The sequence below is a fragment of the Folsomia candida genome, unplaced genomic scaffold (genome assembly GCF_002217175.1).
Source record: "Folsomia candida strain VU population unplaced genomic scaffold, ASM221717v1 Fcan01_Sc013, whole genome shotgun sequence".
In the NCBI taxonomy this organism is placed as follows: Eukaryota; Metazoa; Arthropoda; class Collembola; order Entomobryomorpha; family Isotomidae; genus Folsomia; species Folsomia candida.
Genome location: NW_019091205.1, coordinates 1,086,524 through 1,098,505, shown reverse-complemented (window position 1 = coordinate 1,098,505; position 11,982 = coordinate 1,086,524). Strand labels below are relative to the sequence as shown.

Genomic DNA, 11,982 nt, shown 5'->3' with positions numbered 1-11,982 from the left:
AATCGTACATTTTCTGCCCAGGTTTGAGATCTGCACTCAAGACCTTGAGTGCAGATCAGTGGAGGTCTACCAACGTATGCTCACAGATTTGGACCAAACTGGTGTCAATCGATCATAAATTTAGTATGCAATTCGGAAATGGCACTAACTGCCAATGCGCAAGTTTGCCGGAGATATTTGCATCCAAAGCGGGAAAAATTGGCAGCAAATTTGGAAAGTTAAAAATTTGCCAGCCTTGGGGGTACGTTTCCTCCTCATTTTATGCAAATATCTCCGCTAAACTTGAGCATTGGCAGTTAGTGCCATATGCAAGTTTCATACTAATTATATTTGTGATTGATTGACACCAGTTTGGTCCAAATCTGTGAGCATACGTTGGGAGACTTCCGTTGTGTGTTCAGGACTCACACAAACATTCTGCACCTTTCTCTTCCTAAAAATACACTTGCAGACAAGCTGAGACAAGTTAGGTTTTAGACTTTCAAGTTGGAGGACGTGAGCGTCGTAACTATTACGGTTCGTTACAATACGAACGAAATAAATCCATATTCCAGATTCAATGCTAGTTTAAATCAAAATTTCAAAAAATCAAATTAAGCATAAAGTTCAGTTTCAGAAATAACTAATGACATTGTACCTAATTGTCCCATGCATTATCTCAAAGTACTTCTTAAGCCACAAAAAAAACAAATAATTCAATCGATTTTAGTTTGGAGCTTGGTTAGTTTTCATTTTAATTCTCATAACGGGTATCAGCCTGATACCCGTTCCCTGATACTATCAAGGAACGGGTACCAGTGTGGGTATGGGCTGAGGGTAGCGGGTCGGGTAACGGGTCGTATTTTCGCTACCCGCGGCAACCCTACTTATTAGACGCATTAAGATGCATATATGTATACATGCTTATCTAATGCAGCTGAATCAAAATCTAAAAATTTGACAGGTATTTCCGAAGCGTTGCTCATAGCAAATATACAATCGTCCGAAATCAGTCTTATTTTTCCCATGCAAGCTTTCATCACAATTCTAAGACTTGCAACAATCAACGTACGTATTTTGAATGAGAAAATTTGCACGGAAAGTTGACTGACTGATTTTATGACATAATATTCGAATGGCCTCATCCATATTGTTACTTTCGACATGCAACGACTTTTTAAAAAAAGTTCTCGCATTCCACATTCTCAAATCTGTTTTGCTGAAACCCTAAAATAATTTAAAGATTCTAGCACGCTGCTGCTCCACGTTACTACCCTATTTGCACACCATTTGCATACCTTTACTCGCTACAGGGCTTCTATGTATGAACATTCCTTCTCCTTCTAAAAATACACTTGACCTGAAATTTGTGTACAACACAAAAAAACCAGCAAAAGGTTAGTTATATCTGCACATATTTTCAAGTTGTTGTACAAGTTGGACACTTCGTCATTGGTTCACTACAATACATACGTAGGAAATACATAAATACATATTTATAAATTCCCGGTTCAGTGAAAAATAGTGGAATAAGGTTAATCCAATCCTTAAAGGAAAGTGCAGTTCGGGTTTACGTCTTACAAATTATTTTTCTACATAAAACGAAAAAATATTCTAAACAAAAGATTTCAAATGGATGCACGGGAAGGCAACGAATTGACATGCTCCACGTGCTTCAAAACGTTCAGCACTAAAGGAAACTTGAAGTATCACATGGTAACACATGACGCCGATGCGAAGGTGAAATGTGAGGTAATCTTCTAAACTTAAAACATTGAATGTAGTTTTACATTTTAATCAACCGTGCATTAACATCAGTTGTTATTCCAACTTTAAGATATGCGGGAAATTTTTTAAAACTCCGCTAAGCTTATCACAACACAAAAAATTGCTTCACACCAGCCGGGACCGACCCAGTTGCGACATTTGCCACCGTGTATTTTCCAGCCCTAGAAATTTACGGAGCCACATTGACACCGTACACGATACGGCTAAACGACTTCGTTTTCCATGTGAATTTCCCGGATGTGCGAAAACCTACTTGACTAGAAATGCCATGTTGAAACACAAAAGAACTGAACATTCAGAAAATCCTACCCGATTTCCGTGCACCCTTTGCAGTAAGGAATTCAAAACGAGGACCGACCTTGAGGCCCACATTTCCACCCACACGACGGAGAAGGCCTACAAGTGCTGCACGTGTGGAAGGAGATTCACTCAACGTACAACCATGAGAAGTCACCAGGTATAAATACAGAAGTATTTGGCTTGGAAACTACAACATAAATAAATATTTCGTTACACATTTTATAGGCTACACATATGAAAAAATATACCAGAAGGATCTTCAAGTGTAACCTTTGTCCAAAGACTTTCTTACGCAAAGCAACCTTACATGCGCATTCACAAGTTGTGCATGAAAATCGGAGGAATCATCCGTGCACATTTTGCGACAAAAGATTCTCGACAGCAACTGTTCTGAGGCATCACGTGGAGGCGAGACACCCCGCAAATAAGGAGAAAATCTATTCCTGCAATAAATGCCAATTCATGACCCCCGCGAAAGAATATTTAGTCCAACATGTGAGGCGTCACAATCCTGCGTATCGACGAGAATGTTACTTCTGCAAAAAGCAGCTTGTCTCCTTTTCGAGTTTGGTGAGGCACTGTCGCCGTCTTACTTTGGAATAATAACAAGCGAAGAGGATTGCATATTTTCTAATTTTATTTTGTATTAGATCGCCCGAACTTATCTTATTGCTCAAATTGCTAATGTAAACATTCGACATTTATGAGACGTTGATCATAGTAAGTAATCGTCTGAAATCTGTAAACAGCCTGTCAAAAATGATATTCTTGATCCACATTTTCTCTCAATCAATTTAGATACAAGAGATTATCCCCAACACTTTTTTGTAATTTTTAAGTAATGCTACTAGTGCATTTTTGAAACCGTTATTTTTGACGTCAAACCACCTGGTCTGAATTTGAGTAGGATATATTCTCAGATTTGCGTTTACACGAACTACTGCTTAATAAAAAAAATTATAGTACAAAATTATAGGTGTCGTTTATTCAGGCTAGCACTGTATCATAATATGTATCATACCTACTCCGCATATGGCATCTCGTTGATATATATATATGTAGATACATACATATATACGTCGGTAGGTATGAAACTAGCCAGCGTCAGCCTCCAAGCTTTAAGAAACATTCTAATTCTATAGATAGATTACCATGTTATTTAAATGAAGGGAAAGAGATGCCTTGAATGGTGGAAACGCGTATGTACATATATAGTTACTTCAATTAAGCCACTTCAATTAAGCCACTGTCCATTCATGCACACCATTAACCCATTTTTTAACATGCTTTAGAATTTTTAGGATCATTCATTCTGTACCCTTCTCGTTCTAAAAATACACTCGGCCTGAAATTCAGGGCAGGCAGATTAAAATAATTCAATATTACAAATAGGCTTTCGAGTCAGTCGACAAAGCTTGCTCGCAATTTCTTTACGACGTCATTTCTTAAAATATAGAAGAAATATGTAAATTCGTATTTACGACTCCGCTGAAGAATAATAATTAAATCAATTACGAAAGTGAAGGTTTTAGTGGATTTGTGAAAATTTGTATCCACCTAAACCAGACCGACTTCGAATGGAATCATCAAGAAACGGGCTGGCATGTTCCACGTGCTTGAAAATTTTCACCACGAAGAAAACCTTAAGGAATCACATGTTCACTCATGCCGCGAGGGTGAAATGTGAGGTAATAATGGATATTTCTAATATGTCGAAATTCCACCAACAACACGTGTATTTAGACTGATTTAGATTTAACTGTTTTGTTCTACATTTTAGACCTGCCGGCAAATCTCGAAAAATCCACCAGCCTTATCCGCTCACATCAAAATGATTCACACCAACCGGGACAGACCAAGTTGCGACACCTGTCACCGTGTGTTTTACACATCCGCAGCCTTACGGATACACATTAATGCCGTCCACAGCACGATCGAACGACCCCGTTTTCCATGCGGATTTCCTGACTGTGACAAATCCTATCTGTCGAAATCCAATGTTTCGAAGCACATCAAAACTGCACATACCGAAAACCCGACCACACTTTGCGGTAACGAATTCAAAACCAAAGAAAATCTTGAGATTTTCACCCACACCACGGAGAAGGCGTACCCTTGTGCCACTTGTGGGAGGAGCTTTTCCACATATTCAAAAAGGAAACTGCACGAGGTACAAGATGAATATTTTGTTAATGTTTTGTTAGGAAGATTCGATAAGAACAAATTTGGCGAGAAATTCTAATCAGGCAAATTTGGTGGGTTAAGAATAAATATTTGCTTATTTTGCAGGCTACACATTTTGAAAAATCTACTCGAAGAATTTTCAAGCGTGAACTTTGTGTTCGGACTTTCCTCCATAAAGGCTATTTACAGAGGCACGTCCAAATTGTACATGGAAATCGGAGGAATCGCCCGTGCACATTTTGTGAGAAGAGATTCTCGTCATCAACTGATTTGAGACGTCACGAGGAGGCGAAACATGCCGCGAAGATTCACTCCTGCGACAAATGCGAGTTTGGGAGCCACTCGAAAAGAAGTTTAGCCAATCACGCTTGGCGTCACAATCCGGCGAATCGACGAGAATGTTACTTCTGCAAGAAGCAGTTTGTTTGTTTTTCGAATTTGGTGACAGACTGTAGGCGTCACACTATAGAAAAGGTACAATCAAGGAGATTTTTTGTGGTCCTACATGATAAAGGCCCAGGAAGCCCATCATTCCGGTGTTAATTAGAACCTAGCGCATATAAGTCACACCACATCAGGGAGGTTGGGGTCAAAACTCCCCGAAAATCGATCACATGCTTTGTGTACGGCCCAGAAACACTTTTCAGAGACATTGAATTAAACAGAGTCGGGGTTCGACATGATTAATGAAGCCCGGATACTTATAAAACTCAAAACCTGTAATGTAAAAAATAATTATTTAATTGAACTACCCAGCTAAAAATTAAACATGTACATATGTAAAGTGGATTTATGGATTTGATAACATAATATTCGAATGGCCTCATTCATGGTGCTCTTTAAATATGTGAAGGCATGGAAAGGGTTGTTTCCACAAGAAGGTGCCCTTGCCCTTGATTTCTTTCTTTGAAGTTTTTCCCTTTCGTCTCGTCAACACCACCAGTGAGAAAGGTTCATTTAGAAAAAGGTGCCCTTGATTTCAACTGTAATACTTATACATAGTCTCGCAAGGCTTTTGCAAGCCACAGTTAATCCCTTACCCTTCTCTCGCTAAAATATATTTATTGTTCAGGTAGAGAGTGGCTTGTGTTAAGTCACCATTCCAGAATTACTCCATATAATAAAATAAAATCCTCAATTACGGTCTAATTTCTCCCCAGTAATGCCTGGTAGGTGATAATAAAGTAGTCTTGGTTAGAAAGAAGGGTTGATTCTAGAAGAAGGTGCACATGAATTCACTTGCATTTACCTCCGAGGGATTTTGCTGGGTACAGTTCATCCCTTTAACCCTTTTCTCGCTAAAAATAAATTACTGTTTAAGTATAGAGGGGTTCGAGTTAAGAGTTAATCTAGGTTCCATGACCATAAAATTAAATCAGGCTAACAAGGGAACATACCGAGGTGTCCAACGAGTTAAGGGTCGACACCCGGATCAAAATGATCACAATACATGACTTATTAAACAAACTGAAGGAATTTCCGCGTAAAATTCACCTTTCGTCAACTTGTGACGATATTTGTGACGAGCGCATGACCGTCGGGTTGCCATCGGGAGACGTCGGCCGCTGAACGATCAGGTTGACCACAGAGAAGCGTCGTCTTCACGTCGTCCTCAGAGATTTCGAATTCTTTCAAATTTTGAAACCATTTTGAAATTTTGAAGAAATTTTGAAAACATTTTGAAATTTAGAAAAACTTTTTCAAATTTAGAAGAAATTTCGAAATTTTGGAAAAATTTTGAAATTTTGAAGCAATTTTGAAATTTTGAAACAATTATGAAATTTTGAAAAAATAGAGGTGTGCAATTTATTTGAAATGTGAAATCTCTGAAGACAACATGTGTTCGATCTGACACCTCTAATTTTTTCAAGATTTCAAAATGTTTTTAAAATTTCAAAATTTCAAAATGTTTTTAAAATTCCTTCAAAATTTCAAAATGTTTTCAAAATTTCTTCAAAATATCAAAATATGCAAGAATTCGAAATTTGTGAAGACGACGTGAAGACGACGACGCTTCTCTGTGGTCGACCTGATCGTTCAGCGGCCGACCTCTCCCGCTGGCGACCCGACGGTCATACGCTCGTCACAAATATCGTCACAACTTGACGAAAAGTGAATTTTACACGGAAATTCCTTCAGTTTGTTTAACAAGTCATGCATTGTGGTCATTTTGGTATAGGTGTCGACCCTTAACTCGTTGGACACCTCGATATGTTCCCTTGTAAGACTAAGGTTAGTTTTGGGATAACAGAAATTTCCACACTTTACCAGTGCATAATCCAGCAACAGAGCAGTTTTTCTTACAAACTCATTCGTGCTAACTTGACGCATGTGAACTAGATGTTTCAAAACTCAAAATTAAAATGGCCTCAACACAAGAAAACGTTTGGAACTGTGCCACCTGCTCAAAAACTTTCAAAACTAAGCGGAACTTAACCAATCACATTTTAACGCACGACCCCGAGACGAAGGTGAAATGTCAGGTAACCATGCAAATTTATAACGCCGACGTAAATTTTGTAATTGCGGCCATCCAGAATCTCACGTTTTATGGCTTTTGTGATGTTTAGGTTTGCGGGAAAGTTTCGACAAACTCACGAACCTTGTCAATACATGCTTTAATGTATCACACTAATCGGAAAGGGCCAAGTTGCAACATTTGTCAACGGGTATGTTCTACGCCATCCAACTTACGAAAACATATCGCCACCGTCCACAGCACGATCGAACGACCTCGTTTTCCATGCCGATGTGGAAAAACCTACTCGAGCAAGAATGGTTTATTGAAACATATAAAAACTGAACATTCCGAAAGTCCGGCCAGGTTCCCGTGCACACTTTGCGGTAAAGAATTCAAAACCAGGTGCTCCCTTGAAGAACACATTTCCACCCACACGACGGAGAAAGCCTACATTTGTTCCACGTGTGGGAGGGGTTTCGGTCATTCGTCAGCTATGAGACGTCACGAAGTACGAATAAATGTGCCTTGTAAATATTTAGTTTGGCAATATGATGGACACATTTAACAATCCGTCAATATTTCTTTGCACTATTTACAGGCAATACATTTGGAAAAATCTACTCGTAGGAATTTCAAGTGTGAGCTTTGTCCTCTTACGTTCGTGCTGAGATATAACTTACAAAGTCATGTCCAAGCTGTGCATGAAAATCAGAGGAATCATCACTGCACATTTTGTGACAAAAGATTCTCGACATCGGGCAGTATGAGACGTCATGTGGAGAGGAGACATTCCGCGAAGATTCATACATGTCACAAATGCGAATTCAGGAGCCGTTCAAAAAGAAGTCTAGCCCAACACGCCAGGTGTCACAATCCTCCGAATCGCCGAGAATGTTACTTCTGTCAGAAGCAGTTTTTCCATTTTGTGGAAATGGTGTCTCACTTTCGTCGTCATACTTTGGAACGGCGACAATCTCGGAAATTTGCTGTTGGTGTTGTTGGATTTTATTTTTAAGCCGAAGGTACTTGTCTTATTATTTACACCAAATTAAAATGTTAAAATTCAACAGAAACTCCCAAAACGTTGGATACAAAACATAAATCATCCTCCGAAATCTGTTAAGTGCTTCTGAGAAATTTGATTAACCGTATCTTTATGTACATATGCATGCATTTCGTGCCAAAAAACATGTACCTTAAGTTATTTATGAAATTATGCTTCTCAAAATTTGTCATTCAATCAATTCTCTCCTTGAAATAATATAAATAATAATAGCACTACTTAAATAAATCATGACACATCGCATAATGAATTAGTCTGTATTACCGATTTTTTGCGGATAACTTAACTAACAATGGAGGTCTCCCAACGTATGCTCACAGATTTGGACCAAATTAACGTCAATCGATCACAAATATAATTAGTATGAAATTTGCAAATGGAACTATCTGCCAATACGCAGGTTTGGCGGAGATATTTGCATTCAAAGCAGAAAAAATGCGCAGGAAATTTGGAAAATGAAAAATATGCCAGCCTTTTGGTGCGTTTTCTCCTCTTTTTATGCAAATATCTCCGCCAAACCTGCACATTGGCAGATAGTTCCATTTGCAAATTTCATACTAATTTTATTTGTGATCGATTGACACTAGTTTGGTCCAAATCTGTGAGCATACGTTGGGAGACCTCCATTGTAAGTTGTATGAGCTTGTGACTTCATTGAGCTTGTGACTTCATTTTGTGTACAGACATTTCGATGTATGTTATTAAAAATTCGATTTCTAAAAAATGACGTAACATATGTAGATGAAGAGTTAACTTGGGATGCGTAAGCAATGGCCCTAAAAATTTGTACAATTATTTCCCCAAATTTTATTTTTTGCCGGAAAATTAAATACGGGAAGATTAATATAAGGAAAAAGATTGACTGTTTTAATACTGCACATAATACTTGAACGGTATCATCGCTATTTCAGACCAGGAGAAAGGGTTGACTGGTGGCCCACCAGTGGTGGGAAGCATGTTCTTATTGGAAGGGGACGTTCATAAACTATGTATGTAACTCGAGAGCCTTGGGCCCGCTCTATAGTGCGGGATCTAAGGTCACTGTGCGTATGTGACACAATCCCTAGTTTGTATTACATAATTTATGCACGTTTCCAAAGATGGGTTGCCCTGCCCTAAGTGCCTGCAGAATGATCAATGCATGCCAGTCGTCCGCACACAGCTTTGACAGTTGTTCATTATTTTACCCATGCTATTTAAATGGAGGACGAAGGGATTCTTTACATAACGGTAAAAATCAGGTTCTTCTAAATAAGTCAATACCCTTGCGTGAAGACCACTTACATTCATTCTCTTCATGACTTGTACGAATTCTGTACCCTTCCCTTCCTAAAAATACACTTGACCTGAAATTTAGAAAGTAAACTTGCAGCAGTTTAGCTCAAGACTTTCACGTTGGCAGAGGACGTAAACTTGCACCTTCGTCAAAATCACGTAATTTGTTTATTAGAATATTTTCGATTCTCTCCAAGAATTTTAACCAAATCATTACTGAAAATTGCAGTGCGCATTTATTTACTCAATTATTTTTCTAGCTAAGATTTCGAATGGAGCCACCTCCCGGAAGCGGATGGAGATGCTCCAAATGCTTAAAAACGTTCAACACCAAAGCAAATTTAAGGTACCACATGTTTTCACACGACACCTTTGCGAAAGCGAAATGCGAGGTAATCGTCTAAATTTATGTATAATATTAACAATTATTTTAAAATTCATCCAACCACATCAGCTTATCCTCCGCTATTTAGATCTGCGGGAAAGTTTTGAAAAATCCACTAGTCCTGTCCCAACACATAAAACGGCATCATACCAAGCGGGACCGACCCAGTTGCAACATTTGCCATCGTGTATTTGCCACACCTCAAAATTTACGGGCACACATAAGTACTGTACACAACAGGACGAAACGACCTCGTTTTCCATGTGAATTTCCTGGATGTGGAAAAACCTACTTAAACAAGGAAGGTGTATCGACACATATAAAAGCAGAACACTCCGAAAATCCGATCCGATTTCCGTGCACACTTTGCGGCAAAGAATTCGAGGCCAAACGAGACCTTGAGTTACACATTAACACCCACACGACGGAGAAGGCGTACATTTGTCCCAATTGTGGGAGGGGTTTCGCGCATCGGACAAGCTTGAAAAATCATGAGGTATGTACAACTGAAGTTGCCTTGTAAATTTCTTGTAAGCAAAATTTAAAAAATTGGTCACTATTCAAATTAGACGGTTTTAAATCATGGTATTCACGTCACTTACAAATGTCGCTTTACAACACTTTTTTCTCACAATTTTGAGATGTTTTTGAAATCAGTGTATTGGAGGAACAAAAAAGAATGAGATGAACGACATCCGTAAACTGAAAATGAGAAAGACCTCACTTGAGCAAGGGTGTGCGGAAGACTCCAGCCCACGGACCCCAGCCCGTTGGAGTCCAGCCCACCATTTCCAGCCCGCGATCTCCAGCCCTTAATTATCTCCAGCCCTAATTATTTCCAGCCCATAAATATCCCCTGCCCGTGTATAAAAACCTATCCGTACAGCTTTGCTTAGCTCGAACCAGGATTTATTAGAAAACTCAAGTTTCTCAAAATTTTATTTTCAAAAATTTTGAAATTCAACCCTCATATATTCAAATTTGGAATTTATTTTTCGACTCCATACTAAATTTGAGCTGAATGTATAAACTCTTAGAAATCGGTGTTGGTCACCCGTTAGTACCTTTGGTTACTTTTTGCTCATATTTGACTTCATATTATTTCATGAGAATCCACTAACTATCACCCTGCCGAATTTCAACTTCTTACGACGATTTCTAAAAGTCGGTATGGGTCACCCCTTAGGGTCCCTCTACACAAAAATTTTACCAATTTCACTTCATATTCTTCCATTAGGGGTCAATAGCAGCCTCTTTGCCAAATTTCAGCTCGATTGGATTTTCTCCCCATATGTACATAATGACTGTGCTTTTTGCACTATGACCCAAAATGGGTGTGGCTCCCTTGCTGACGGCTCGGTTTTCCAGCTTGTGTGGTGGCGCAAGGATTAAGCATAGTCGAAACCCCGTTTTGATTTTTACATTCATTTATATATGGGGGCAGGAGATAATTATGGGCTGGAAATAATTATGGCTGGAGATAATTAAGGGCTGGAGTTAGTGGGCTGGAGTTAATCACGAGCTGGGGTCCGTGGGCTGGAAAAATCCGCAAATCTGAGCAAGAGTTTGTAGAAATTCGATTACGACATAAATACATATATGTATGTATGTAGATAACCTTTTGCTTCGCATATTCTGCAAACAATAAAGAAACCTGATTTTTCGTCACATTCTGTACAAATCTTCGTAGATATAGGCGCAAGGAAGGTTACGAGGCGAGTTTAGCGACGTTTACCAAGTCCCCGTGGAAAGAATACCTACATTATTACTTTTTTTACAGGCTACACATTTGGCAAAATCCACTCGCAGGATATTCAAGTGTGACCTTTGTCCTCACAAGTCCTTAAGTAGACCCGACTTGCTAAGCCATGTCCAAATTGTGCATGAAAATCGGAGGAATTATCTCTGCACATTTTGCGACAAAAGATTCTCGACATCGGGCAATATGAAACTTCACGTGGAGGCGAGACATACACCGAATAAGGAGAAAATTTATTCCTGTGAGAAATGTGAATATAAGAGTCACTCGAAAGTTAATTTAGCCCAACACGCGAGGCGTCATAATCCAGCAAATCGACGAGAATGCTACTTTTGCAAGAATCAGTTTTCTTGCTTTTCGAAATTGGTGGCACACTGTCGTCGTCATACTCTCGAGCAGTGATAATCCAGGAGACTTGTTGGTGATCTTGCCTGTTTTACTTAATTATTACGCAGGAAATATAAATGTTTTCCTCCAATTAAAAACAAACCCCTTATCGAGCATGCATACCCCTTAGGATTAGAGTTACGACTTGAGTTCATTCTACGCTAAATAAAACCGAGACACTTCAAAATACAAAACACTTTTCGAAAATACAATTCTGTTAATCGCACTAGCTTGCCACCGAGTAGACGCGGAACGAGCACACAGGAAAAAAATAACTTTTGTAAAAGGTTTAAATGGTAGCCGACAACCGAAGTAATTCCGTCAAGGCCTTTAGAGTATTTGGATTCGAAAATTCTTATAACGAGGAAACTGAGGTTTTAACATTGAAGGGCTAGATTTTC

At 39.0% G+C, this 11,982-nt stretch overlaps 4 protein-coding genes across 5 annotated transcripts; all 4 read left to right on the top strand.

Moving 5' to 3' along the window:
• Positions 1-1,314: 1,314 nt before the first annotated feature.
• Positions 1,315-3,037, top strand: LOC118437453 (PR domain zinc finger protein 5-like). 2 transcript variants are annotated; one of them, XM_035856462.1, is made up of 5 exons: positions 1,315-1,731; positions 1,817-2,224; positions 2,293-2,637; positions 2,718-2,787; positions 2,866-3,037. In XM_035856462.1, the coding sequence occupies exons 1-4, from the start codon at positions 1,612-1,614 to the stop codon at positions 2,772-2,774; spliced, it is 930 nt and encodes a 309-aa protein (XP_035712355.1). In that variant the 5' UTR covers positions 1,315-1,611; the 3' UTR covers positions 2,775-2,787; positions 2,866-3,037. The 2 variants fall into 2 exon arrangements, with proteins under 2 accessions (XP_035712355.1, XP_035712354.1); XM_035856461.1 differs by having other exon boundaries at positions 2,718-3,037.
• Positions 3,038-3,445: 408 nt separating this feature from the next.
• On the top strand, positions 3,446-5,040 carry LOC118437519 (zinc finger protein 39-like). The gene is made up of 3 exons (XM_035856570.1): positions 3,446-3,755; positions 3,848-4,237; positions 4,357-5,040. The coding sequence occupies exons 1-3, from the start codon at positions 3,645-3,647 to the stop codon at positions 4,792-4,794; spliced, it is 939 nt and encodes a 312-aa protein (XP_035712463.1). The 5' UTR covers positions 3,446-3,644; the 3' UTR covers positions 4,795-5,040.
• A 1,431-nt stretch (positions 5,041-6,471) lies between these two features.
• On the top strand, positions 6,472-7,339 carry LOC118437483 (gastrula zinc finger protein XlCGF7.1-like). The gene is made up of 3 exons (XM_035856509.1): positions 6,472-6,734; positions 6,822-7,239; positions 7,311-7,339. Exons 1-3 carry the CDS (start codon positions 6,615-6,617, stop codon positions 7,337-7,339), a joined length of 567 nt encoding a protein of 188 aa, XP_035712402.1. The 5' UTR covers positions 6,472-6,614.
• A 1,824-nt stretch (positions 7,340-9,163) lies between these two features.
• On the top strand, positions 9,164-10,446 carry LOC118437527 (gastrula zinc finger protein XlCGF8.2DB-like). Its single transcript, XM_035856588.1, has 4 exons — positions 9,164-9,209; positions 9,311-9,442; positions 9,524-9,931; positions 10,093-10,446. Exons 2-4 carry the CDS (start codon positions 9,323-9,325, stop codon positions 10,249-10,251), a joined length of 687 nt encoding a protein of 228 aa, XP_035712481.1. The 5' UTR covers positions 9,164-9,209; positions 9,311-9,322; the 3' UTR covers positions 10,252-10,446.
• Positions 10,447-11,982: the final 1,536 nt, after the last annotated feature.

Bases quoted from the DNA above. Each gene is read 5' to 3' on its own strand.
- LOC118437527 (XM_035856588.1), top strand. From the start codon at position 9,323: ATGGAGCCACCTCCCGGAAGCGGATGGAGATGCTCCAAATGCTTAAAA. The intron at 9,443-9,523 runs GTAATCGTCTAA...TCCGCTATTTAG, and splicing joins TTGCGAAAGCGAAATGCGAG to ATCTGCGGGAAAGTTTTGAA. The intron at 9,932-10,092 runs GTATGTACAACT...TTTTGAAATCAG, and splicing joins CAAGCTTGAAAAATCATGAG to TGTATTGGAGGAACAAAAAA.
- LOC118437519 (XM_035856570.1), top strand. From the start codon at position 3,645: ATGGAATCATCAAGAAACGGGCTGGCATGTTCCACGTGCTTGAAAATT. The intron at 3,756-3,847 runs GTAATAATGGAT...TCTACATTTTAG, and splicing joins CCGCGAGGGTGAAATGTGAG to ACCTGCCGGCAAATCTCGAA. The intron at 4,238-4,356 runs GTACAAGATGAA...CTTATTTTGCAG, and splicing joins CAAAAAGGAAACTGCACGAG to GCTACACATTTTGAAAAATC.
- LOC118437453 (XM_035856462.1), top strand. From the start codon at position 1,612: ATGGATGCACGGGAAGGCAACGAATTGACATGCTCCACGTGCTTCAAA. The intron at 2,225-2,292 runs GTATAAATACAG...CACATTTTATAG, and splicing joins CAACCATGAGAAGTCACCAG to GCTACACATATGAAAAAATA. The intron at 2,638-2,717 runs GTGAGGCACTGT...ATTTTGTATTAG, and splicing joins TTGTCTCCTTTTCGAGTTTG to ATCGCCCGAACTTATCTTAT.
- LOC118437483 (XM_035856509.1), top strand. From the start codon at position 6,615: ATGGCCTCAACACAAGAAAACGTTTGGAACTGTGCCACCTGCTCAAAA. The intron at 6,735-6,821 runs GTAACCATGCAA...TGTGATGTTTAG, and splicing joins AGACGAAGGTGAAATGTCAG to GTTTGCGGGAAAGTTTCGAC. The intron at 7,240-7,310 runs GTAAATATTTAG...CACTATTTACAG, and splicing joins AGTACGAATAAATGTGCCTT to GCAATACATTTGGAAAAATC.